This window comes from Dermacentor silvarum, chromosome 8, assembly GCF_013339745.2.
Source record: "Dermacentor silvarum isolate Dsil-2018 chromosome 8, BIME_Dsil_1.4, whole genome shotgun sequence".
Classification (NCBI taxonomy): Eukaryota; Metazoa; Arthropoda; class Arachnida; order Ixodida; family Ixodidae; genus Dermacentor; species Dermacentor silvarum.
In genome coordinates this window covers 174,924,722-174,951,536 of record NC_051161.1, presented here as the reverse complement: position 1 = coordinate 174,951,536, position 26,815 = coordinate 174,924,722, and the positions used below count along the sequence as shown (strand labels likewise).

Below are 26,815 nucleotides of genomic sequence, written 5' to 3'. Positions count from 1 at the left end.
AGCGCATAGCGCTACTTAGCCTCCCGGAGAATGCGGTCAATCAATCTCTGGAACGTAGCTGCAGCTCCAGAGCAGCCAAATGGCATACGGGTGAACTGGTAAAGGCTTCGGTGAGAGGTGAACGCAGTTTTCTCCGCACCAGCTGGCTCCATCTGAACCTGCAGGTAGCCGCGGCTAGCATCCAGGGTGGTGAAGTAGCACGCATCGCCTAGATTAGCCACGATTGAGTCCACGTTAGGCATAGGATAAGCATCCTTCCTCGTGACCTCGTTCAGCCGGCGGTAGTCCACACAGCCGAAAAGAGCCGTCTCTTTTAGGGACCATTACCACCGGAGAACCCTAGGGACTGTTTGAGTGCTGGACAATACCGGTCTCATTAAGCTCATCCAATGCCTGGTCAATTGCCTTCCTCTTGGGCACATTAACGGGGCGAGGATTGCATTTCCACGGCAGTGCGTCGCCTGTGTCGATCCGATGTCGCACAAGTGAGGTGCAACCCGGTCGTTCAGTGAACATCGCGCTGAAATGAGTCAGCAGCGATGACAGGCGTGCCTTCTCGTGCACCGCCAAGCTGTCGGACAAAGGCGGCGGCGAGCAGTCTGAGCTGCTGCTTAACGGGGTGGTCGCCGGGGTAGCCGAAACCTTCACCGCCGTAGCAGCGCAATGCTCGTGAGAAAGCGGATCGCACCGACCGTTTTTTGCCGTGCCGGCAAAGGGGCCAATTTCGGCAGTGGAGTGAGGGACACGAGCCAAGGGGGCCGCGCTAGGTCTCCTCTCCTCCTTCACTCGCGCGGCATCCGGCGTCTGAGGGGCCGCCATGGCCAGCGGGCGTGTATCGAAGGGTTGCAGGGGGCCGGAAAGGCCAGCCCTGTAGCCTCCGCTTGCGACGTCAATCACGATACCCGTGCGCGCGAGGAAGTCGCGACCAAGAATCACGGGCACGGAAAGACCCGGAAGATGCACAAAGCGCTGACGGCGCACGCTATTCTCCCAGCGCACAACCAACCGCACCGAGCCGCACGAGGTAGCCGCACCGCTCGCGAGATGGAAGGCGGTGTCGCATGCTCTAATGCGGACAGAACGCCGGCGCAAATAAGCCATAACCTCTTCGCCAAACAGTGAGACCAAGGCCCCGCTATCCAGCAACGCCACAAACTGTCGACCAGCAATCGTAAGGGCGATGAAAGGCGCCGGCGTGGCGGATGAGTCAGTGCCAGCGCGACACGCCATTGGAGCCAGAGGTTGCGTTTCACCACTATGCTCCCCTACTGTCGCCACCGGAGATAGGGAGCTCACCCGCGGCCGACGCCGTTTCCCGACGGGCGAGGAGGCTCTTGCGTCGGGTGGCACACAGTGCATGTTCAGGCAATATGGCCGCGTTCATGACAACGGTAGCAGACAGAGCCTCGGCCCGATTGAGGGGGCCTGGGCACGTCTCGGGCGCTGGGTGGTTTTCCTTCGCTAGCCACCGGAGCACCCCGATCGGATTTCCCTTCGTGCGCAGGGGCATGGGGTTCCCGCTCTTGTTGGCCGTGCGGGGCAGAACAGCGCGCCCGGGTGTACGAGTACGGGTCGAGAGCGCGGTCAGAAAGGTCGCGCGCATCTCAATACTCTCTCGTGGCCTCGTATTTCGGGGAATTACGGGGTGCACCACCAGCCCACGTGCAACGAGGTTCAAGAGGGGCGGACGGCGGTGGTGGTGGGCAGTAGGCTCTCGCTGCCTCTGCATCGGAGGCCAACTCGTTTAGGTCACGATAACGGGCACTCCACAGGTAAGCGGCGAAGGTTGGGTGGGCTTGACGAATGGCCCGCTCTGCCTTCTCGGCGTCAGATGCCAAAGGGTCAGTAAGAAGATAGAGCTCCTGCATAGCCCTGACATACTCGAGCAGAGATTCGTCGTGGTGTTGAGTCCGAAGCTCTAGCTCGCGACGCATGCGGGGCTCATAGTCAGGAGGGAGGAATTCGCTGCGGAAAAGCGTCCTAAACTCCTCCATCAAACGAGCTTGGTGGGGGACAAGTCGGTACCACCGTGCCGCGTGGGCTGTTAGCGAGACGGGCAATACAGCGCCTAGCATCGCGCTGTCGTCCAGCCGCATTGCCTGTTTATAGCGGTGCAGTGCCTCGAGGTACTCTGTAGCACTCATGCCGTCCGAATAACCGCCTTACTCAGGGAGAGGTACCCGTAGGCTGCTCGGCACGCCTGGCTGAGGGGACTGGAGGTCTCCCTTTAGAGCACTAGGCTGCGAGCGCGCCGCTTCCATCAGGGCTTGGAGAAGCTGAGCTGCTGCGGTGTGCAGTGGTGTTTGCTCCGTGCCAGGCGCGGTGCTCTGAGAAGGGCCAACCTGCGCCTGTTCTCCAAAATGCGCGCCTGACCCTAAGGGGCCAGTAAACGGCATGGAGGAGAGCTGGGTTACCGCTCCGATAGGTGCATGAGGCTTGACACTACCGGCGAACAGATCGACGGCGGAGCGGGGTGGCTCACGCACGTCGAAAATGTCGCTCGGCTCTGCATGAGGCAAGCGGTAGTCGGAAAGCACGGCGACTCACAAACTCGCTCGCTGGCCTCGCTTTGTCCTGAGTGCAGTTTAGTGCCCAAAGTTCCGCATCGGAGCCACCCTGCTTAGATGTTGGTACAAAACCGCTTGCTGGCCTCTCCTTGTCCCGAGCGCAGCTGGGAAGCAATGTCGAGCGCAAGCCCCCCCGCTCAGCCAGGAAAGGGCACGACGCTCCTCCACTCCGCAACGCAGAAAGGCGCTACGGCAGGGTTTGTCGACTCTCCGACACCGCGCAGAGAAGGCTCTGGAGTCAGATCGCCAACAAACATGGGTTTATTCACCCAAGATACAGCACAGTGCTACAGTCGTGGCGCTTACGGGCCAAGGCTCACCGCAAGACCGATCGAGTACGCGCACCCGCTGCGCTATGGGCTAACCGGGTAGCGGTCCGCCAAGCGCGATAACGAGGAGTCGCGAGAGGAAAGGTCTCATGTAAACACCTCGTTGCGAGCCTGTGAGCATCTGCCGCGGTGAGGAAGCGCTCAGCGGACGAGAGCTCGGGTGGAGAGGGTGCCCGGGGACCGCCGCGCGGGAGGCCAATCAGGGCGCAACCCGGTGACGTGTTCTCGCGGGGCAAGTCCAATCCCGGGGGGGAGAAGCACGGTTTGCGCGGGAAAGTAGGTCCGGCGCGGTAGCCGTGTCCGCTTTGTTGCCGTTACGGCGGCGGTTCCCGGAAATCGAGCTAAGCACCACACGCGAGCTGGGGGACGAGGTGCGGGAAGGCACCTCGATCCCCACAAAGTAGACAGAGGTAGGTGGAGCGACGGAGACTGCTTTCTTTGGCAGCATGTAGCTTGCCCTCAGTGGGGAAGTAAAGTTGTTGGAACATTGGTGCATCCCTTTTTCACCACTGTTTATACACGTTGATAGTCTAATATGTATGTCTCTGCAGTGGTGAACAAAAGTCATATAGCGAGATAGAGGTGTCGTTTGGCTGCCAATGCTGTGCCTTGCTTGTGGACACTGTGTTGTCTTTTGCCTCTCAGCACAGGGCTGGTGCTCTATCCAAGGCACTTGACCAAGCCTTGGAGCAAGTTGTGCACATTGAGGAGGGCCAGTCGGTGCCAACAAACTCGACACGCCTCATTCACATCACAGGGCAGCTCTCGTCAAGGCAGGCAAGTTTGCCAATGGTTTAATCTTTGCATGATCTTAGAAGGAATCGGCACAACAGTGGCATTGCTCTGTTTTTATGAAAAATGCACATATTTGGGACATTGTGACACATATTCGGAAGAGCATGACCTCCGTATCACAATGCACTGCTCGGCATGGGCTGAGTGCACCACTGATGTGGTTGTGAAATAGAGGTGAGGTTATAGAGTTGACATTAGTTGTAATAGATGTAATAACCAATGTCACAGACTCTATGTTGCTTGAAATAGAGGTTACCTTGGTTGGGGGCAAAAGAACAGCAAACCACAGCAGATGTAACTAGATGTGTATGTTGCTGCCTGCTGGTCTTGGTGCCCAATTTAGAAAAATGCATGCCTAGAAATATTTATTGAAAAACGTCAAACAAATACAAAACTGGATTCTGGACAGTTAGGGCTGAGCAGTATTCACTGCTCAGAATGTGGTGGCTAATTCACCAAGGAATGCAGCTGCAGAAATTTGACGCAGACCTGGAGGAGCAGTGCTCATCACATTAAACATGAACTGGGCATGTTTGTGTGTAGTGGTGCGTGGCGCATGATGAGTGGCCACCAGCTCATTGTTTTGCTGGGCAGGTGTCGATCCATGTGCGTGCAGCAGAGTGGTGTTTGGCACCTGCTGGACAGGCTGCACGAACCAGCACGATGCCCTTGCAGATGACTGAGCAAGACATAGTTCTTCCAGTTTCTTTTTTCGTTGAATTCTTGTGCTACCTTTTCATTCTTCTGGAACCATTTGTGCCAACTTGCTTTCATGGTAAACATTTTTTGTGATGATTCATTAAGGGTCGGAGAGAGTAAAAACTGTGCCACGGCTCATTTGTCAACTTGAATTGCACTGTTGCATTATCCAGGTTGCAATTGACGAGGCATATAATGTCTCTGTTGCGGCTGTGAAACTGCGACGCCTGGTGGAGATGTACCAGTGGGTCGAGAAGAGCACATACAGGTGAGTCACTCTGTTACACTTATCTTAATTGTGCCCACACCCGTGGCAGTTTCTTTAAAAAACATGAAACATTTTTAAACAGAACTTTTAAATCTGCAAGCTCACTATGTGTGAACTATGCTAACATTGACTGAGACTTAGCTCTGCAATTTAATAGGAAAAAAGAAAAAAAGAACCGTGGATCCCGCTGGCATGTGTGAATTGATGATAACCTTTGATGTTTGCTGGTATGTTTTCACCTCACCTCTCTGTATTGCTTGTCCAGTTGATCACTAGGCACCCACATTCTGGGCCATTCATGTACCCAGTTGTCGCATACTTGGCAAGGACAGCAGCTGCCACCCGCAAAGTGCAGGGGAAGCTTCTGCAAATTTCATTTCTGCAAAGCTTGCGGTCGAATGTCAAGAACCGTTTCGAGGAACGGCAATTTCTGTCCCTTATAATTCGTTGGTTTAAGGGGGGACGCGGCTTTCGCATCGCGAAAAATGGCTAAAAAATCGATTTTTTGAAAATCACATTTTCAGTTTCTGTAACTCTTATTCTATCTGATTCCGAAATATCATCACTGACAACCAAGTAGAAGTGCTCTAAAAAAATTGTTGTATCAGCCAAGGCGCCGAAAAATTGCGCGGAAATCGCGAAAAAACGGCGTTTTTCAAGCCACGATATCTTCGGAACGGCGCAGCCGAGCGCCGCCATCTTGGTCTCGTTGGAAAGCGCATTTCTCCGTATTCAAATCTGCCGCTTCAGATATCTCCTCCATACAGAAACAAGCACACAAAAAGCAAATGTTTGAAGGTCGTGCCGGAGCCACCGATTGGCCGCGCCCGCCACGTGACTCCAGCGCGGTTCGCCATTGGTCCGGTGTTCGCTCCGTGATGGCGTCGTCTGCTCCGCTTGTTGCGGTGTCCTCGCGAGCTCCGGACAGTTTCCGTAATTTCGACGAGTGTTAAAGCGGGCGCTACGTGGACATAGCAGTAGTGTGGCCGATCCCGCTTTTTGTGGACGTCTCAGACCCGCGGCTAAGCATTCTGAGCATCGGTGACGCGGACTTCGCGACCGAGCTTCGGGCACGGAATGCTCGGACACGCGGCTAAGCCTCTCGCGCGTAGGCGTCTCCGACTCGGCGATAAAGCACATCGCGCGCGGACTTCTCGTATCCTTGCCTAAGCATTTCGTGCGTTGGCGCCTCCGACTGCGCGACTAAGCAAATCGAGCGTTGACTCCTCGAGCCCGCGGCTACGCATTTCGCGCGTCGGCACATCGCTCAACAAGTGTCGACTCCTCGGACCCGCGGCTACGCACTTCGCGCGTCGGCACCGCGAGCGTCGACTCCTCGAGGCCGCGGCTAGGCATTTCGCGCGTCGGCACCTCGGACTGTGCGACTACGCTAATCGAGGATCGACTCCTCGAGCCCGCGGCTAGGCATTTCGCGCGTCTTCACATCGCTCATCGAGTGTCGACTCGGACCCGCGACTAGGCACTTCGCGCGTCGGCACCTCGAGCGTCGACTCCTCGAGGCCGCGGCTAGGCATTTCGCGCGTCGGCACATCGCTCATGGAGTGTCGACACCTCGAGGGTCTATTCCTCGGACCCGCGGCTAGGCATTTCGCGCGTCGGCACCTCGGACTGCGCGATTGAGCTTACCGAGCGTTTGGACCCGCGACCAGGCATTTCGCGCATCGGCACCTCGGACTGCGCGACCAAGCTCATCGAGCGTCTATTCCGCGGACCCTCGACCAGGCATTTCGCACATCGGCACCTCGGATCGACCCGCGACTTAGCACATCGCGCGCCGACTCTGTTATCGTAATGTCACGATATCTAGTAATAATACCTATCATACCACCCCTTCATAAAGAGAACCTCATCATGAGCTCTGTTCACTAGGCCACTTGGGCTGGCACAGACACCTGGCTGTAGAAGTGAGGCATGATACAAAAGTACAGGCTGGAAAGCACCTAGCAGCTGCATTGCTGCCTATCTATCAGTGGCTCTCCTAACCTCCATAGCCATTTTCAATGGAAGATGATTCAGAAGGCTGCTGAGAGCCTTCATTCAGTAACATGGTCGATTCTACCAAAAGAAAACAATGCCTCACTGACTGCACTATAGGCTGCTATCAATGAGGCAGTCTGCAGATACAACGCTAGAACTACTGTATATTTATGCCCACATAGTTCTGCACCTCACTTGGTTTGAAACCCAGGCACCATGCTCTTTGTAGAGCAGCAGTAAAGAATGCCATACAAACATGAAAAAGGCAGAACGAAGGCTCAGCAGACCAGAGGCCACATGTCCAAGAATACCCATGTCACAAAACACATCAAAGATTACAACTTTGGTGCGTTTTAGAGAACTGAAGAGAAGGTGCAACTTTGAGAGCCGTTTTCTCAAAACTATTTTTTCGCCTTTCTTCTCAGTTTCTGGAGCTGATTACTTCGTTACCGTTTAGCCTATTTTGATTCTGTTTTTTTTGTCACGTTCCTTGGACTACAGTGCAGGTCGAGACAGTCTCGCATTTTTATCTTGACATTTTATAAATTTATGGCGTGGCTATTCGTTCACCCCGAAAGTGTGCTTGGTGCGAAGGTAACTTGAAAAATGACTATCTAAAAAATTTGTGTTGCGAAAAAAAAAAAAGTAAGACTGTCACGACCTTCAGCACGCATTGAGCTATGCAGTCAATACTCAACGAGCCTTCCATCATGTTTTTTAAGCTCCCCAGGCCCTCCAGAAAGTTCAAGAGAGAAAAATTCTGCTCAATAAAATGTTCTCAAGGTATCACTCTGAAACTTTTATGGAAGTATCAGGGAGACATTCTAAACATTTGTGCCAATTTTCATCAAAATCCATGAAGAAATCAGGAAGTTGATTTTCAAAGCCACGTCCTTAAGTCTAAATGGCTAACGAGTGAAAAAGACCGCCAGGAGCTCCACCAGATGTTGGCCAACGAATTCAACTGGCGTTGCGATGACCGCACACTATTGGCCACTTCACAAGTTCTTTCCAGCAAATCACCTGCGATTGAATTTTTCAGCTTTTCCCTACCAGGAACATCTATTCCGTGCTCCAACAACAATGAAACGCTTCGTGGAGGATCCAGATGCGAGCATTGCAGTATTGTGCACTCACGATCTTCTGTATAAAGTGTTCATATGCTACATACTGTCATTCCTTCCCGTGAGCTTTCAGTGTCGCTGCCGATGTCTTACGAAGAAAAAGATGGAAGATGAGCACTGAAATCTTGAAAAAGAATTGTTAGTCAAGTTAAACAACGCCTGAAGGGCTGCAACGACGCACTGAAAGATCCAAGCCAGCTCGTTTCATATATTTAGTGTATTTGTGCAGTACTATTAAAAGTTCGAAACAAAGTAATGTAAAAGTAATTGGTTACTTTCTAGTAATTGCCCAGTTACTTTCGTGGGGCAGTAATTGTTATTGGTTACCTTTTTTCTGTAAGGGTGTACAGGTCTGCATACATGGGAGGATCGCGAGAGAAGGGAAAGGCACTGTCAGAAAGCACGCTTCGTTTGGGGTTTGTTGAATAAAAGAAACATTATTGCTAAACATGGCAACTGTTGCAGACAAACTGGAAATGATATGGCACTTTTCTGGTATTTTTTAAAAATATACACGATGCAAGTTTGTCCATATGGACAACTGACGCAGAGGGTGCAGATGCAAAGTTGCCTTAAAGCAGCGTCAGGGCGACAACACGCGAGTGAAACTTGAGCCACGATGTGATAACACGGTACATAACAGTTTCATGCGATTGCCAGGGTGGGTGGCACTACTGCCTGCGAGAGGCAGTGCAGCAAGCATGGTTGTAGTGCATGGGCTTGCCTAAACTTTACCAACTGATCATTTTCGAGAAAGTATAAGTAAACATAATTAAAACCATTATGCCACGGACAAGCGGAACCACTACAATCAGCAGCGATTATGCATGTTTGCAGAGTGTTATTGCATTTAAAGAAAGTATGGATTGCTTCATAGTTTAGGCCAATAAAGGTGGATAAAGTGCAATATTAACAAAGCCACAAGCACAAAGACAGTTCCGTCCAGCAATTACTGTAGCAAACTCGATGGCGCCATGTCACCTACTTGCTTGGGAGCCGGAGGGTTGCGTACATGCGCTACTCTCGATGGAGGACAGACACGACTGGCAGCACAGCAAACCAGGATTTAATATGTATAAGAACGGTAAAAGTGAGAAGCACACAAAACTCAAACCATAATTCAACAAAAATCTCCACTCGAACTTAAACACCAAACTCGGATTAAATACAAACTACTGAAAAAGAACTATCTCATTTCCGGAGCCTAGCTCCGCCTTGTGTCTCTAGGTCAGTCCTAGTCTTGACTCGCCAAAGTCTGGTCACCCTACATTCGGCCTAACTGCGTCGCCATCATGGAGAAAGGAAGTGCAGGTTCTTACAGACCGTCGGTTTGAAGTTCTTGTTGAGTCCACATCGGGCTCGTCCGAAGCGTTGCGGGTGCCGTAAGTGCTGACGCCTTGCGGTTCTGTTGACCTGACCGAGTACGTGGCTGGTGCCCCGGTAGCCGCCGCTGACGTGTCACTTGCGGGGTTAGGCTTCGCGAAGCGTTCTTCGCCTTACGTCGATCGGCACGGCGGCCCGGTGATTATCGGTTGATCGGGCTTGGCCGAGGATGAGGGATTCTTGCGAAGAGGACCGGAACCACCGTGAGCATCAGCAGCTGGTCCCAGGAGCTTCGCCCGGATGTCTCCGAGGTCTACAGCTACGCCTGGGCCTTGCCAGCGTCACGAGCTTCATGCCCAGGCTCTCCGCACTCCCGTCGTCAGAGCATAGCTGACGAAGCGACCTTCCAGCCCAAGAGCCACGTCGATAATGCTGCTTCTCCTCGCTTCTGCCTCGACCACACCTCGGTTCGCGTGCCTCGAGCGCTCGCTCCGTTCGGAACGCTCCGCGATCTTCGTCGTCTTCTTTTTCGTATACCGCCGACGTCCGACTCATGACACGCCGTGTGGGGGAATGACAGTGCCAACGTTCTCGCAGACTACAAATAATGGCACACAACAATTCCTCGAGCAAACACGTCTAGCCGTGTGTACTGTGTAGACAATAAGTGCATGCAGGATAATATTTAATGTCACATCAAGATTGTCGTATGCCGTCACCGCCAAATATCATCTGTGAATGCAAACAACACTGAAAGCTTCACTTCGATCGATTGCCACGCATAATCTTTTTCTTCACTCCTGCCATGCCGAGTAGACAACTGGGTCGTGGTCAGTCCCTCGGAGAACGGCAGCCCCAAACAAGGCTGTGTGCTGCTGTGGCACATGGAGCGTGCTGTGGCTAGGCACCACGCTCGTGCTTTTCTGTGCACACCAATTCCCGTTGGCAGTCTCCCCTTGGCGAGCACTTCGTCCTCGTGATGCATACACTGCCAAGAGCTACAGGCGATGAGGCTGTGCGCATGTCCTTGCCAACTCGGGCAAGCTTTGCGTCACTTAGATTGGAACGTTGAATTGGGTCTGAGTGTTTCATTCGGACAATTAAATGCCGAAGGGTGGCAAGAGTACTTGCCAGATATAGCGGCACTGCAAAAACAGGAAACCAACGACACAGAAAAGTAACACTCTGAGGTAACTGGAAGAGGGAGAGGAGGTGCAAGGAATTCCAGTAGTGAGCACGAGGGTGAGCATAGCAGGCGTTTTTTTATTTATTATGCCTCAAAGGTCCCGTGAAGGACATTACATGAGGGGTTGTTACAGTAGCTGAAGATCTCGGCAGGTTGTAAGTGGTCAAAGAAGGAGACACGTAGACAAGTTTAATTAACAGCAATGCTAACACCAAACTGTATTACTTTCTTAGTTACAAAAGCACAGACAGAATAGACCAGCTTCTTTCCAATATGCTTTCTACTGAGCGCCTTTTCACTGTTTGTCAGGCATCCTTCTGCTCTTCCCATTCTCTGTCAAGTGTGTCAGCAGGTCGAAGATGAACCTTGACATGTTTTTGACAGAGTTACCCAGTCCAGAGAAACTACAGTGGCGCAATTAAGCATGCCCGCACCGTTACTGTAACATGATAGTTGGGTATGGGATTTGGTCTGCACCAACGCGAGACTCCATAATTCTTCTGGGGGCTTCTTTTCTTTCTTGTAGCTTTCTTTCTCTCGCTTTCTCTCCGCTTGCTCAAAGGGAAAGATATATCGACGTGAAATAAGTTGGCACGTGGTGACACTGGCCCCTTGAGGCGAGAACGACGAAGTTCGTGGTTGCGTGCGTGCTCTCCGAGGTTCAGCCATTGCTAAAGGCTGACGTGTTTTTTGCCTATCTGTTGCTGGTCAACTATTCTAGCTGTACTAGCTGGGTGACATTTCTGGTGGAGGTGCTGGGTACGGTCGATGTTAAGATCTCCTGAGCGTACCCCAGACCTAAGCCCGGCGAGTAGTCCGTCCCAGCTTACCCCTGTGCACGTACGTACCAGCCGACGTCTCCAGGGACTCCAGCCACAGCACGGTCTGCTACCTGAACGAAGTAGAATGACGAATCAACCACCTCCTGCCACTACTGCAGCATCGCACGTGGTCGTCAATCAGACCCGGACGCCGAATCCGTTCCACGGGAGTGCTTCAGAGGACATCGACGACTGGCTTGACCATTTTGACCTCAATGACTGGACCCACGAGCCTTACTTACGCTATGTGTACATTGCTCTTGAAGATTCCACGAAAATATGGTTTGAGATCCTCGAGGCGGCACTGACGTCATGGGAACAATTTCGTCGGCAGTTCCTCAATGCTTTCGCCAGGGCGGACAGGGCATTTGACGACTATGAGGGTATTGCCGAGGCAAATATCCCACTGTTACTCGAAAGACACATCTGCATCACCCGGGGCCTTGTTCGAATATAGAATAAGTGCTCGCAAGTTTTGTTGACAAACTTCAGCCATGAGTATCAGCACGTCCCTCAAGTACAGCTGTAGCCTTTCTGAACGACATTGCTGACTTCTCCGACGTCGGCACGACGGCCACTTTCACGAGGATTGACATCGTACTGCCTGCGGAACGATGTCCTGTACAAGAAAAATTTCGAGAACAGCCAAGAAACATTCCTTCTTGTCGTTGCGACGGCGCTGCGCGAGGAAGTTTTACAGGCGTGTCACGACGATCCAGGCTTCGCGAGACATTAGCGTGCATACGCCAGGAATACTATTGGCCACACATATTTTCGTTGGTTCAGCGCTATGTGCGAACGTGCCGTGACTGTTAGAAGCGTAAAGTCCCACCCACCAAGCCTGCCGGCCTCCTTCATTCAGCCTCTGGATCCGCCTCCGGCGCCGTTCCAGCAAGTGGGAATGGACCTTATTGGTCCATTCCCCACGTCTTCCTTGCAAAACAAGTGGATAATCGTGGCAACTAATTATTTAACTCGCTATGCGGAGACAAAAGCTGTGCCGCAGGGAACTGCTGCTAAAATCGCCAGCTTCTTCATTCACAGCATCGTGCTTCGTCACATTGCACCCGCTGTGCTCATTACTGACCGCGGTGCAGCGTTTACAGCGGAGTTGTTGCAACAAGTCATCACGCTGACGCACACCGACCACCGAAGGACTACAGCCTATCTTCCCCAGACTAACGGCTTAACAGAGTGCCTGAACAGCACATTGGCTGACAGGCTATCTATGTACATTGATGTGGAACACAAAACATTGGATGAAATTTTGCCATGCGTTACGTTTGCTTACAATACCGCTGTGCAGGAGACCACTGAGTTTACACCATTTGAGCTCGTTTACGGACGTCGCGTTACAATCCCCTTAGACGCCATGCTCCCGGTAGACCACGGAACCACAAGGAATGACACCACTGAAGAGTTCGAGAAAGCAGAGGAAGCTCGCCAGCTTGCTCGGAATCGCATCCGCACCCAGCAGAATACCGACGCCTGCCGTTACAACCAGACCCGGCGGAACGTCCAGTACTCACCAGGCGACCGTGTGTGGGTGTGGACACCTATCCGACACTGTGGGCTCTCGGAGAAATTGTTGCGCTGCTATTTCGGCCCCTACGAAGTTGTACGCCGCCTCAGTGATGTTAACTACGTGGTAGTGCCTGAAAGCTCTGATCCTAGTTCGAACCGATGCCGTCCCCGTGCTGAAGTCGTCCACGTAGTACGGATAAAGCCGTACTGCGCAAGCGAGGGATAAGCAACCCTCACAGACCGCTTCAGCATTGTGTACATTCCTGTATGTTTTTTTTTTTAATGCGAAGCATTTCTTGCTGGCAGCTCTGTCCGTCCGTCCCACACTCCCACACGCATGCGCGTCCCCTCCCCCTCTCTCCTCTCCTACGCTCCCCCCTTTCTCTCCTCTAGGAATCCTGTACGGAGCGGCACCCGCGTGCCACACCCCCACAGCGCATGCCCGTCCCCTCTCTCTCCTCTCCTACGCTCCCCCTTTCTCTCCTCTAGGAATCCTGTACGGAGCGGCGCCCGCGTGCCACACCCCCACAGCGCATGCCCGTCCCCTCTCTCTCCTCTCCTACGCTCCCCCTTTCTCTCCTCTAGGAATCCTGTACAGAGCGGCACCCGCGTGCCACACCCCCACAGCGCATGCTCGTCCCCTCTCTCTCCTCTCCTACGCTCCCCCTTTCTCTCCTCTAGGAATCCTGTACGGAGCGGCGCCCGCGTGCCACACCCCCACAGTGCATGCCCGTCCCCTCTCTCTCCTCTCCTACGCTCCCCCCTTTCTCTCCTCTAAGAATCCTGTACGGAGCGGCGCCCGCGTGCCACACCCCCACAGTGCATGTGCGTCCCCTCTCTCCTCTCCTACGCTCCCCCCTTTCTCTCCTCTAAGAATCCTGTACGGAGCGGCGCCCGCGTGCCACACCGCCACAGCGCATGCCCGTCCCTCTCTCTCCTCTCCTACGCTCCCCCTTTCTCTCCTCTAGGAATCCTGTACAGAGCGGCACCCGCGTGCCACACCCCCACAGCGCATGCCCGTCCCCTCTCTCTCCTCTCCTACGCTCCCCCTTTCTCTCCTCTAGGAATCCTGTACAGAGCGGCACCGGCGTGCCACACCCCCACAGCGCATGCCCGTCCCCTCTCTCTCCTCTCCTACGCTCCCCCTTTCTCTCCTCTAGGAATCCTGTACAGAGCGGCACCCGCGTGCCACACCCCCACAGCGCATGCCCGTCCCCTCTCTCTCCTCTCCTACGCTCCCCCTTTCTCTCCTCTAGGAATCCTGTACGGAGCGGCGCCCGCGTGCCACACCCCCACAGCGCATGCCCGTCCCCTCTCTCTCCTCTCCTACGCTCCCCCTTTCCTCTAGGAATCCTGTACAGAGCGGCGCCCGCGTGCCACACCCCCACAGTGCATGTGCGTCCCCTCTCTCCTCTCCTACGCTCCCCCCTTTCTCTCCTCTAAGAATCCTGTACGGAGCGGCGCCCGCGTGCCACACCCCCACAGCGCATGCCCGTCCCCTCTCTCTCCTCTCCTACGCTCCCCCTTTCTCTCCTCTAGGAATCCTGTACAGAGCGGCACCCGCGTGCCACACCCCCACAGCGCATGCCCGTCCCCTCTCTCTCCTCTCCTACGCTCCCCCTTTCCTCTAGGAATCCTGTACGGAGCGGCGCCCGCGTGCCACACCCCCACAGTGCATGTGCGTCCCCTCTCTCCTCTCCTACGCTCCCCCCTTTCTCTCCTCTAAGAATCCTGTACGAAGCGGCGCCCGCGTGCCACACCCCCACAGCGCATGCCCGTCCCCTCTCTCTCCTCTCCTACGCTCCCCCTTTCTCTCCTCTAGGAATCCTGTACAGAGCGGCACCCGCGTGCCACACCCCCACAGCGCATGCCCGTCCCCTCTCCTCTCCTACGCTCCCCCTTTCTCTCCTCTAGGAATCCTGTACAGAGCGGCACCCGCGTGCCACACCCCCACAGCGCATGCCCGTCCCCTCTCTCTCCTCTCCTACGCTCCCCCCTTTCTCTCCTCTAAGAATCCTGTACAGAGCGGCACCCGCGTGCCACACCCCCACAGCGCATGCCCGTCCCCTCTCTCTCCTCTCCTACGCTCCCCCTTTCTCTCCTCTAGGAATCCTGTACGGAGCGGCGCCCGCGTGCCACACCCCCACAGTGCATGTGCGTCCCCTCTCTCCTCTCCTACGCTCCCCCCTTTCTCTCCTCTAAGAATCCTGTACGGAGCGGGGCCCGCGTGCCACACCCCCACAGCGCATGCCCGTCCCCTCTCTCTCCTCTCCTACGCTCCCCCTTTCTCTCCTCTAGGAATCCTGTACAGAGCGGCACCCGCGTGCCACACCCCCACAGCGCATGCCCGTCCCCTCTCTCTCCTCTCCTACGCTCCCCCTTTCTCTCCTCTAGGAATCCTGTACAGAGCGGCACCCGCGTGCCACACCCCCACAGCGCATGCCCGTCCCCTCTCTCTCCTCTCCTACGCTCCCCCCTTTCTCTCCTCTAAGAATCCTGTACAGAGCGGCACCCGCGTGCCACACCCCCACAGCGCATGCCCGTCCCCTCTCTCTCCTCTCCTACGCTCCCCCTTTCTCTCCTCTAGGAATCCTGTACAGAGCGGCACCTGCGTGCCACACCCCCACAGCGCATGCCCGTCCCCTCTCTCTCCTCTCCTACGCTCCCCCTTTCTCTCCTCTAGGAATCCTGTACCGAGCGGCGCCCGCGTGCCACACTCCCACAGCGCATGCCCGTCCCCTCTCTCTCCTCTCCTACGCTCCCCCTTTCTCTCCTCTAGGAATCCTGTACAGAGCGGCACCCGCGTGCCACACCCCCACAGCGCATGCCCGTCCCCTCTCTCTCCTCTCCTACGCTCCCCCTTTTTCTCCTCTAGGAATCCTGTACGGAGCGGCGCCCGCGTGCCACACCCCCACAGTGCATGTGCGTCCCCTCTCTCCTCTCCTACGCTCCCCCCTTTCTCTCCTCTAAGAATCCTGTACGGAGCGGCGCCCGCGTGCCACACCCCCACAGTGCATGTGCGTCCCCTCTCTCCTCTCCTACGCTCCCCCCTTTCTCTCCTCTAAGAATCCTGTACGGAGCGGCGCCCGCGTGCCACACCCCCACAGTGCATGTGCGTCCCCTCTCTCCTCTCCTACGCTCCCCCCTTTCTCTCCTCTAGGAATCCTGTACGGAGCGGCGCCCGCGTGCCACACCCCCACAGTGCATGTGCGTCCCCTCTCTCCTCTCCTACGCTCCCCCCTTTCTCTCCTCTAAGAATCCTGTACGGAGCGGCGCCCGCGTGCCACACCCCCACAGTGCATGTGCGTCCCCTCTCTCCTCTCCTACGCTCCCCCCTTTCTCTCCTCTAGGAATCCTGTACGGAGCGGCGCCCGCGTGCCACACCCCCACAGTGCATGTGCGTCCCCTCTCTCCTCTCCTACACTCCCCCCTTTCTCTCCTCTAGGAATCCTGTACGGAGCGGCGCCCGCGTGCCACACCCCCACAGTGCATGTGCGTCCCCTCTCTCCTCTCCTACGCTCCCCCCTTTCTCTCCTCTAGGAATCCTGTACGGAGCGGCGCCCGCGTGCCACACCCCCACAGTGCATGTGCGTCCCCTCTCTCCTCTCCTACGCTCCCCCCTTTCTCTCCTCTAGGAATCCTGTATGGAGCGGCGCCCGCGTGCCACACCCCCACAGTGCATGTGCGTCCCCTCTCTCCTCTCCTACGCTCCCCCCTTTCTCTCCTCTAGGAATCCTGTACGGAGCGGTGCCCGCATGCCACACCCCCACAGCGCATGCGCGTCCCCTCTCTCTCCTCTTCTACGCTCCCCCCTTTCTCTCCTCTAGGAATCCGGTGGGCGCGCACGACAGGTGGTGCGACAGCTGCATACTCCGCTGGGGGTGCCACGGTAGTTCCGTGGTATGAAAATGACGGAGCGCGCGAGAAGGGAGCAATGACACGACATAAGTTGGCACGTGGTGACACTGGCCCCTTGAGGCGAGAACGACGAAGTTCGTGGTTGCGCGTGCGCTCTCCGAGGTCCAGCCATTGCTAAAAGCTGACGTGCTTTTTGCCTATTCGTTGCTGGTCAACTATTCTAGCTGTACTAGCTGGGTGACAGAAAAGACATAACAGCAGGCGACACATGTTGCAAAAGGTGCAACACTATTCAGCAGAAAGGCAGTGTTTGTGGCAGCAGCTAAGGCCTATTTTATTTATCTGATATCACGTGGGACAACTTATTTGCTTATGGTGCTTCACTGCTGTGCATCAACTGATGTTATTCTTTCACAGGCTTCCTTTTCAAATAAAAGTATAGTGCCTTATTTAAGGCATGAACTCATACTTCTTTACATCATTTTGAGACAAGATCTTTGCGTCAGCACCTCAATTTGGGACACGTTCCAGACATTTTCTTTTCAGCTGTTTCTTCTTCCTGTGTGTGTTCGAGGCTTTGCATATGTAATTACCAGGCTTAGGAGTTAAGGGGTATTTAGTGGCAATGTGTTGTAGAGCACTTTAAATTGCTTATTGATCTGAATATTTTAAAGAAATGTTTTTAAAAGATAACAGTTATGCTAATTCATGATTTAATCCCGCCTACTTCACTATCATTGCCACTTGAGCACTTCTCGGAGTCAATACTATTGGACTTCTCTAAATCAGAGTACATAAAATCCTCTTGCATTTATGCATTTTTTCAAAACTGTGTGGGCTCCTTACATCAGGCAGCCATGTTGGAAAACAAGAGACACAAGCAATGGAGATGCATGTGAGCAACAACATTGGCAGATAACCTTTATCGCACCGCCTGTCACATATATAAACGAAAACTGCCGTACCATGTGAATTTTCAGTTCATTGAACGTAGATGGCGCAACCTTCACATCACGTTGATACAAGGTGTGAGCTTTGCATGTTTGCGCATGCACACGGGCAAGTTTGCTTAAAGGGTTAGTGTTGCTAGCAAGAGGGTGCTTATGCATTAGTGTCTCAAGCTCAGTGCACTGCTCTCTCGACTCTCGCACTGAGATTGATTCCTCATTGACAATAAATTTTATTTATTTTAATTATTTATAGATACTGCGATCTTTTACAAGATCTTAGCAGGGTGTGAACATACAAGTACACTCATACAAACATAGATTACAAGCAATCTTGCAACGCTTGAATTCAACATGACAAAAGGACAGAATGCAAGCAAAAAGAAGCAAATAAAAGGACAGAATGCAAGAAAAAAGAAGCAAGTAAATTATGTGCGACAGAGTCAAGAATGCAGGCGGGCCTGAAAAAGGGATAAAAAATTTAGTGTAACGACTTTGTCAGGAAGTTTATTGCAATCAGCTATTGTTCTTGGAAAATAAGAATATTTGAAGCAGTTGTTATGCGTCGTTAACGGGGCTACTGCTTGGGAATGTTTATGACGGGTAGCATAACCAGTTACAGGTGTTAAAATGTGTGAGGTATCAGTACGGTAGTGGCCATTCACTAGCTGAAAAAAGAATTTTAATTGGGAAACATGATTTTGTTCTGTAATCGAAGAGAAGCCACTACGTTGAAGGAGATCTGTTATAGAAGTTCGACCGTAAGAATTGTAGATAAATCGAACAGCTTTCTTTTGAATTCATTCTAATTTTTCAATATTTGTTTTTGTGTAGGGGTCCCAGATGATTATTGCATACTCTAAAGTAGGTCGAACTATTGCATTATATGCCAGAAGGCAGACAGCAGGTGTCGAGAGTTTTAACGACCGTCTTAGGGTAAACAATTTGCGAAGACAATTAGCCATTACAGTGTCAGTATGTTTTGACCAGGAAAGATTGTGAGATATTTGTACACCGAGATATTTATAGTGAGATACTTCGGAGATATAAGTGTTGTTGGCAAAATAGTCGAAGAGAAATGGCTTTTTCTTTAGTGTTATTCTCATAAAGACGGTTTTTTCATAGTTAATAGACATTTGCCATCGATGGCACCATGCAACCATTTTGCCAAAATCACTATCTAGCCTGATTTGATCTTGGGGGGATTCAATTTCGGCATAAAGTATACAATCATCCGCGTAAAGTTTAATTTTGACAGATAGATTATTCACAATGTCATTTATATAAAGCAAGAAAAAAAAAACTAACATTACTAACATAACATAACAAACTAACATAACTATAAATGCAGCACAAAGCAGTGTGCAGAGCTTTCAGCCCTAAAGAAATTTGCCATTATGTGATTTAAAAAGAAAGCTAAAAGGGTTTTACATGAAAGCTCTGCAAACACCCAAGAGAGAGGATGCAGGGTAAGTAGGCACCTTGACGTTTTGGGAGCATTAAGTCTTGCAGCCTAAAAGAATATGGAGAGATTTTGACAGTCACGCAAGTGGGCCTATTTATTTCACAATACTGCAGAACATTGAGAAAATATCTAGTGCCGTCATCTTACCTTTAGGTGTGTTACAGCAGAAAGTATTCTCTGCACAGTGAAAAAGCTTCCATGTGTGTTGTCTACAACACAACAGAGAAACAAAGGGGCACTGCAATACTTTTTATTAAATTAAATTTGGTTGAACATGGTTAGACAACATTCGTGGCCTGTGGACAGTGTTCCTGTGAACATGCGCACTAAACCACTGTATGCAGTGAAAGATTGTTCACTCTCCTGCTGCTCTCAAGGGCCCCCTATATTGACCCATGTGACAGCCATTGGGCCCATGAGTCAGTCCCAAGCACACATGCACATCCCTCCAGTTTTCTATTACTAACACAAATGGTCTCACTGCTGCTCTCAGGTGTCAGCCCTTGAATGGAACAGAGAGTTGGACATTATATTCATGGTCGCTGGGCAGCACAAAGGTTGCAGAAGAAATCAACTGAATGTCCTTACCAAACGTGGCGCCGAACTAGCAACTGAACGTTTATTGTGAACAAAAGAAAATATGCAGTCGAATCTTGATAAACACAAATTACTTAAATGAATTGCCACTTGAACAGAACAGCCTATAAATTGGTTGGCTTTGTGTTTGGGTAATGCAAAAAGAAAGCTTTCGTTTGTCAGAACCAAAATTTTCGCAACTCTTTGTAAATGGAACCACAGAAGCAGTCTCCTCCCAGTCAGAGATTGTAAAATGGGGAGTTGCTCTGTTTAGAATTGGCACTCCAGAAATCGTGTGTGCACAGGATACAGCTTGCTTTTGACAATCAGATTTCCCATCTTAAGATGGCAGGGTTCCCTAACTCGAGGGCAACGTCAGTGGTGGAAACCCTCCTGCACAAGGTTCCAGGAGTAAAGCAAGGGTGAGGACGACCACTATGACCATGCAGCATAGCCAAGAAAAGCCAAGCTACAAGCAGCGCCCCCTACGCGCATTACGAAAGATGCGACAACTGGGCTTTGATGGAGAGGGCCACCGCAGCGTTCGACACAGAGGGAATAAACACTCCTTTCGGTTTTAATTCGAGTCCGGTGTCACAGATTTCGGTAGACTAAAGACAGACAGGGACAAGTCGAAGGTTTAAGACAAACATTTATAATTGCAAAAAGAAACAGCAAACAACACAAAGCAAACAATTTACAACACGAGTTAATTCTAGTAATTCCCCAAAGTCCTGAGCTATCTTGATTTGATGAGTCCAAAATATTTACATTGCGTCCATCGACGTGGCCACGTCACCTCGTCGTCGCGGCTTCCGGCGACACATTGTTGGGCCCGCCGATTCGTCGTAGACTCGACGTCGCTGTGTCCGACGTTAGGTCCACGGTTGGCCTGGATCAGGGGTCAGCACGGTGGGGTGACCGAGGCGCCTGGATCGCCCGGCCAACTCCGCTAGCCTGCGGATCGTAGCCGCAGGGAATCCGGGAAGCGGCGCCGTCAGCCTGTAGCTGCGGCTTCCGGTGGGGCGTTCGCTCAGCTCGCGGGTCGTGGCCGCGGCAGCTCAAGAACAGCTTCCATTGGGTTGCCGCCGTCTCTGCGATCCACCCACCCTGTCCAGCCTCCAGCTCCTTCTGTCCGCCTTAGTCTCAGAGCGTAGCTGGGCTGCTCTCTTCGGCTACGTGTCTCTTCTCCCGTTGGCCACGTAGCTGCGCGTGCACTTTTGCGCTTCTTCTTCTTATTTCATGTATTCTTATTCGGACGCTCTTATTTTCGAACTTCTTTCTTCTTTATTTCTGCCACCGACTCCTCGTGTCTTCTTGTTCTCTTTTTATCTTCTTCTTTTTCTTCTTCTTTTTTCCTTTATTGGCTCATGACATATGCCCACCTTCAAGAGTTTCTTCATTTGAAAAACTGCTTCTTCCTCCTTGTATTGTCATCTTCATATGTTGTTCCAGCACTAACACTTGATGGCTTTCACCATTTTTGTCATTTACACCACTGGGTACCTTCCCCACACATCACTTCACTTCACTTATTCACTGCACTGTACACATCGTCAAGTTCACTATTGCACACAAAAAAGTCATTGTCGAACACTACTATATCAAATCCCCGCTATACCACTTGTCTGTGTAGCACTCAGTGGTCCACTGCTTCACACCAACACTTACACCACTTAACCAACATTACTAAACTTACTATAAATTACTAAACACCGCACCTACAACACTACTTACAGTTAACGATTAGCCTTCACACAACTCTGCTCAACCACACCGCCTCGAACTGCATAATCTGCACTACTAAACTCTACATGTGGCAAAATACTATTTGTAGTTTTCGCCCCACAAGTACTTTACAACAAATGCGTTTTCACACTGCATTACCTTAAATATATTCTTAGGATATTACCTACCGCAATGATGGCAACATATGAGCACATTTAGGAACTGTTCTATTACTGATATTTATACATGCCATGGGAACAATTTTCATAACTTTTGTGCAATCATTTCTTAAATTCTTCTGAACAAATATCCTGCTAACGAAAATCCGCCCCTAAATACAAGGTACACTCTGACTCTTTCCGCATAACCTATTTTACGTCCTAAACAGCAGTGGTATTCCCTATCAGCTTAACTATCTATCCAAACCACATAAGAATCCATTTCCTCTCCCTAATAGAATTCCATTTGTTACCCTCAATGTTGTCGTAGCGCCTTTCTCTTGCATCGCTGTCGAGACTTCCTATGGTGCCTACTTCCCTTCTGAATACTTATCTTTCCTGTGCCTGCATGGTTCCTGCCTCGCTTTGAAAGTCGCCTGTGGAGTTCAAGTTTTGCCTCCTTTTTAATTGGTGAACAAAGCTTCCTGAACTCATGTTTGTTCGTGCACCATCTCGCTCTCAGCAGTCTCTTCATCTTCCATCTGTACTTTCGGGATGTATGCCTTCTTGAGCGGTTAGTGTGGCTTTGTCCTTGAACTCGAACTCGAACTTTAAAAAGTGACTCAACACCTTTTTCTTGTCATGGGGACATGCTTGCGATCTGCATTTAAGTACTCGTCGCTCTTGCTCTGGACCTTTGTGGTGTTCTTTGTCGTCGGCATATTCAGATGTTCTACGACTGTTCACCCTACATTTAAAGGCCGCTTTCATGGTTGCTTTGCAATGAGCAATACCATAAAGCACCACCCATCGGTTCTTTCTTCGTGTCCTCTTCTTGGGTGGTGATTTCTTCTTTTTCCTTTCCCCGAAGCAATTTTTCGATCTGTTCTTTCTCTTATGCTTCTCTGTTTTCTCTACTCGCTCCATCCCTCTGTCTGCTGTCATCGCTTCCTCAGTGCTTTCTCGCCACTCTTAAAACTTGTGCACCTGTGTTTGTCTAGACCAGAAACGTCTTCCTTGCTGGACACTAGCTTGTGCTCACGGGGGTTTCTGCAGTCGAAAGTCATTATCCTGTCACAAGCCTTGCAGCGGTCAAGTACTCTCTCTTCCTGCATGACATCTTCACTTGCTCTGCTGTCAACACACACCGTGTGCAGCGTTGCGCTATTACCCCTCTCGTCAGTGTCCTTTTGAATCTTCGTTTCTGGGGATCGTTCGCCCTCATGAGCACCACCCTCCAGTACGTACACTGCACTACTGAAAACAGACCCATCATTCCGGTGTTGCACCCCTTGCTCTCCAGTGCAATAAGACTCGGTGGCGCGGTCATCGATAGTCTTATAGTGGCAACTATTCTGTCGCAACAGTTCACCTGTGCGAGGCCCCTCTTCAGTTATACTATGATTGCTATGTATTATTTTGATTGCCTCTGGCATCTCTGTCTCCCTCCCCTGGAACTGTTCCCTCTTCTCATATGTTTGTCGAAGTGTCTCAAGTTCTAAAGATCGAGCGGCATGGACACGGTTCAATTTATCCTCAATTAGTTTGAGGCCCTGATTCTTGCTAAGTTTTTTCTCGCGGACAGTTGCTAATATGCTGTCCCAATCCATCGCTAGACCACCAAAATCTGTGACAGGGCCTGAAATGGTGGAATATCATGGCAGGCTCGCCAAATTTTGTCACGGTCTCGGGGTGGTAAACACGACGCAAGGCACGTTTGGGTTAGTAAAAGCCTTTATGAGGCATGAACATAATAAAAATGCAAATATTAAGAAAGCACGGGTTATCAACCCAATATCCAAACCCTAACATATGACAAACTATATACAGAGCTGGTTAATTGCAAATATTATCTTAAGTCCTCGCACACGACGTATTAAGCAGTTCAAAATATTTACATGAAGTCCCTCGAATATGGCCACGTCACCTCGTCGTCGCGGCTTCCGGCGACACGTTGTTGGGCCCGCCAATTCGTCGTAGACTCGACGTCGCTGTGTCCGACGTTCAGTCCACGGTTGGCCTGGATCAGGGGTCATGACGGTGGGGTGACCGAGGCGCCTGGATCGCCCGGCCAACTCCGCTAGCCTGCGGATCGTAGCCGCAGGGGATCCGGGAAGCGGCGCCGTCAGCCTGTAGCTGCGGCTTCCGGTGGGGCGTTCGCTCAGCTCGCGGGTCGTGGCCGCGGCAGCTCAAGAACAGCTTCCATTGGGTTGCCGCCGTCTCTGCGATCCACCCACCCTGTCCAGCCTCCAGCTCCTTCTGTCCGCCTTAGTCTCAGATCGTAGCTGGGCTGCTCTCTTCGGCTACGTGTCTCTTCTCCCGTTGGCCACGTAGCTGCGCGTGCACTTTTGCGCTTCTTCTTCTTCTTTCATGTTTTGTTCCTTTCATTCAGACGCTCTTATTTTCTAACTTCTTCTTTCTTTATTTCTGTAACCGACTCCTCGTGTCTTCTTGTTCTCTTTTTATCTTCTGCTTTTTCTTCTTCTTTCTTTCTTCCTTTATTGGCTCATGACACGGATTTTGGTAGACTAAAGACAGACAGGGACAAGTCGAACGTTTAAGACAAACATTTATAATTGTAAAAAGAAACGGCAAACAACACAAAGCAAACAATTGCTTATAGAGAAGTGCCTCAGTGGAGTATCGGCTTTTCTCCTTTCGACCTATTGTATGGTCGATACATTAGAGGACCAATGGCCATACTGAAGGAAATATGGACACGAGAAACTCTTGATGGAGAAACAAGGACCACCTATGGTTATGTTATAGTGCTTCGCGATCATTTGCAGGAGACATGTAGAATCGCTCAAGAAGAGCTGCAGAAAGCCCAGTTGATGCAAAAGAACTATTATGATCGCAAAGCAAAGCCCCACTGTCCTGACCCCCGATCCAGGCCAACCGTGGACTGAACGTCGGACACAGCGACGTCGAGTCTACGACGAATCGGCGGGCTCAACAACGTGTCGCCGGAAGCCGCGACGACGAGATGACGTGGCCACGTCGATGGACGCAATGTAAATATCCGGTCTTTTATTATCTTGAACAGAGAGAACTCCCGCGCCTGGAGTAGACATTACAAACTGGCGACGAGGATCATCCCGTTTTGAAGAGCCCACAGGGCACCAGAAGAAGCCAGGAAACTGAAATCAGCGGACGCCGATCAAGAAAAAAGCCACGCAAGATGTCATCTTGCATCCACGCATCCTCAACAGGATCCTCTGGCATCCACGAGGTGTGCAAGCACGGTGATTTGGTGGTGAGTGAAGTGACATTTTGACGAGTTCAACTGGAGGCCGGTCCGGCGGAATACGTCAAGAATAGCTGAAAGACGGCTTAGATGCGTGCCGAATGTGGGCAAATAAACGATGATGTCGTCGAGATAGCATAAACAGGTGGACCACTCCAACCCTTGAAGCAAACAGTCCATCATTCTTTCGAAGGTGGCGGGCGCGTTACAGAGACCGAAAGGCATCACTTTGAACTGATAAAGACTGCCAGGGGTAACAAATGCAGTCTTTTCTCGGTCCATGTCGTCGACGGATATCTGCCAGTAGCCGGGACCGTAAGTCAATAGAAAAATAGGTGGCACCGTACAGGCAGTCTAGAGCATCATCAATACGTGGCAAAGGGTACACATCCTTTTTTGTGATTTTGTTCAGGTGCCGATAACCTACACAAAAGCGCCTCGTTCCATCCTTCTTTTTGACAAGTATGACGGGAGAAGCCCAGGGACTACAGGAAGGCTCGATAATGTCCTTTTCAAGCATCTTTTTTACTTCCTGTTAGATAACAGCTCGTTCCGATGCAGAGACACGATATGGACGTCAGTGTATAGGTTCGCATTTGCCAGTATTTATGCGATGTGTCATGACGGACGTTTGACCTAAGGGTCGATGGTCAAAGTCAAAGATGTCGCGATAGCCTTCAAGAACGCGGCAGAGGGCTTCAGCTTGAGCAGGTGTAAGGTCAGAGGAAACCATCTTCTCAATGTCGACGTCAGTACCGTGCAATGACGTCACGGTATGGGCTGAGCTGTAATGATCTTCGACTGTGAATAGCTCGACCTCATCATCCTGCAGAGCGCTAATTATAGCCAATGAGATCCCCTGAGGCAGAGCTTGCACGGTTAATGCGAAATTGACGAGGGGAAGGCAGGTATGGTTGCCAGTAATTGAAAGCACAGTGTGCGGCATGGTAACACCATGTGTAAGTATAACAGCCAGAATTGGTGTGACCACGTAATTGCCGTCAGGTACAGCTGAAGAGGACAACAAGTCGACGTGTGTCACAGAGTGAGGCGGTAAGCGAATAAAATCCATGCATCTCAAATGGCTGAGAGGCGGGTCCACAGGGTCGGCAAGAAGAGGCAAGTCAATGCGAAGTGAGCCGGCCGAACAGTCAGTGATAGCAGAATGACTGGTGAGGAAATCCAGACCGAGAATGAGTTCGTGAGGGCAATGCTCGATGACGGTGAAGAGGACAACAGTGTTTCTCTCAGCAATGGTTAGTCGGACAGAGCACACGCCAACAATAGCGACAGTCCCTCCATCGGCGACTCTACAACTCGGTTCGGGGCAGGCGTCAGAACTTTCTTGAGCCGACGGCGAAGAGCAGCACTCATAATGGACAAATGCGCCCCGATGTCAAGTGATGCGCACACAGGAACATTGTAGACGAGAATGTCCAAAAGATTCTTGTTCGTTTTTAAGGTTAAGTGAGGATTTCCAGCCAATGTTGTCATTGCTGCTTCACCTCGAGAATTGCGTAGTGTTAAGACGCAACCAAGGACGGAAAAAAGGATCAGAACTGAAAAGAGCGTCAGACCAGTGAAAAGAGCGTCATTCTCCAGTGACGGGAATGAAGGGGCCACCGGTTGTGCTGCTTCGACCTCACGATGAATGATGCGGGTCAAGTTTTCACATCGTGTGGGGATGCGCGACTCTCACGCGTCTACTGTAATCCGGCTTCACCGCGTGGCTAAGTGCCAGCGGCGGTTGTGGTGGTTGCAGCGCATTGCGAGAGATGGCACGAGTGTCGTGATGCTAACGCCACCGAACGGCGGGGTGACTTGGGAGAAAAAGGTCGAAGGCGCTCTCTCTTGGGCTTGGGATTGGCGGCCAACACGCACGAATGCATCGCGCATGCGCCGGCCCGCTTCGCGCGACCGTCGCGCGAGACTAAGAGCAGGACACCGGTATGGACGAACACGGATCGTTCGAGCGCGCCACCGTTCACGTGACTGTACACGAGAACGACTAGGCGATGGTATCATAGCATGGGGTGAACATATTCGCTCGCTATCCGGTCGCGGTGAGTCGGACTTCCTTGATTTGTCGCGTGCCCATGTGAATGTTCTATTGGTAGTAAATCGGATAGTGTGCATTGGTGTATGAAAGGCGCAATAAATGCCCTTGTGATTGTTTGCACTACTGTGTTGTCGTTCCTTTGT

The 26,815-nt window shown here is 51.6% G+C and overlaps 1 protein-coding gene across 3 annotated transcripts in view; it reads left to right on the top strand.

Annotated features, from left to right (window-relative positions):
• Positions 1-26,815, top strand: part of LOC119461857 (transmembrane protein 43) — a 107,793-nt gene that overhangs the window by 19,796 nt on the left and 61,182 nt on the right. For all 3 annotated transcript variants that reach the window (XM_037723229.2, XM_037723227.2, XM_037723228.2), the window contains exons 3-4: positions 3,542-3,673; positions 4,564-4,658. In XM_037723229.2, coding sequence (XP_037579157.1) covers positions 3,542-3,673; positions 4,564-4,658 — 227 coding nt within the window. The remainder of the gene's footprint in view (positions 1-3,541; positions 3,674-4,563; positions 4,659-26,815) is intronic.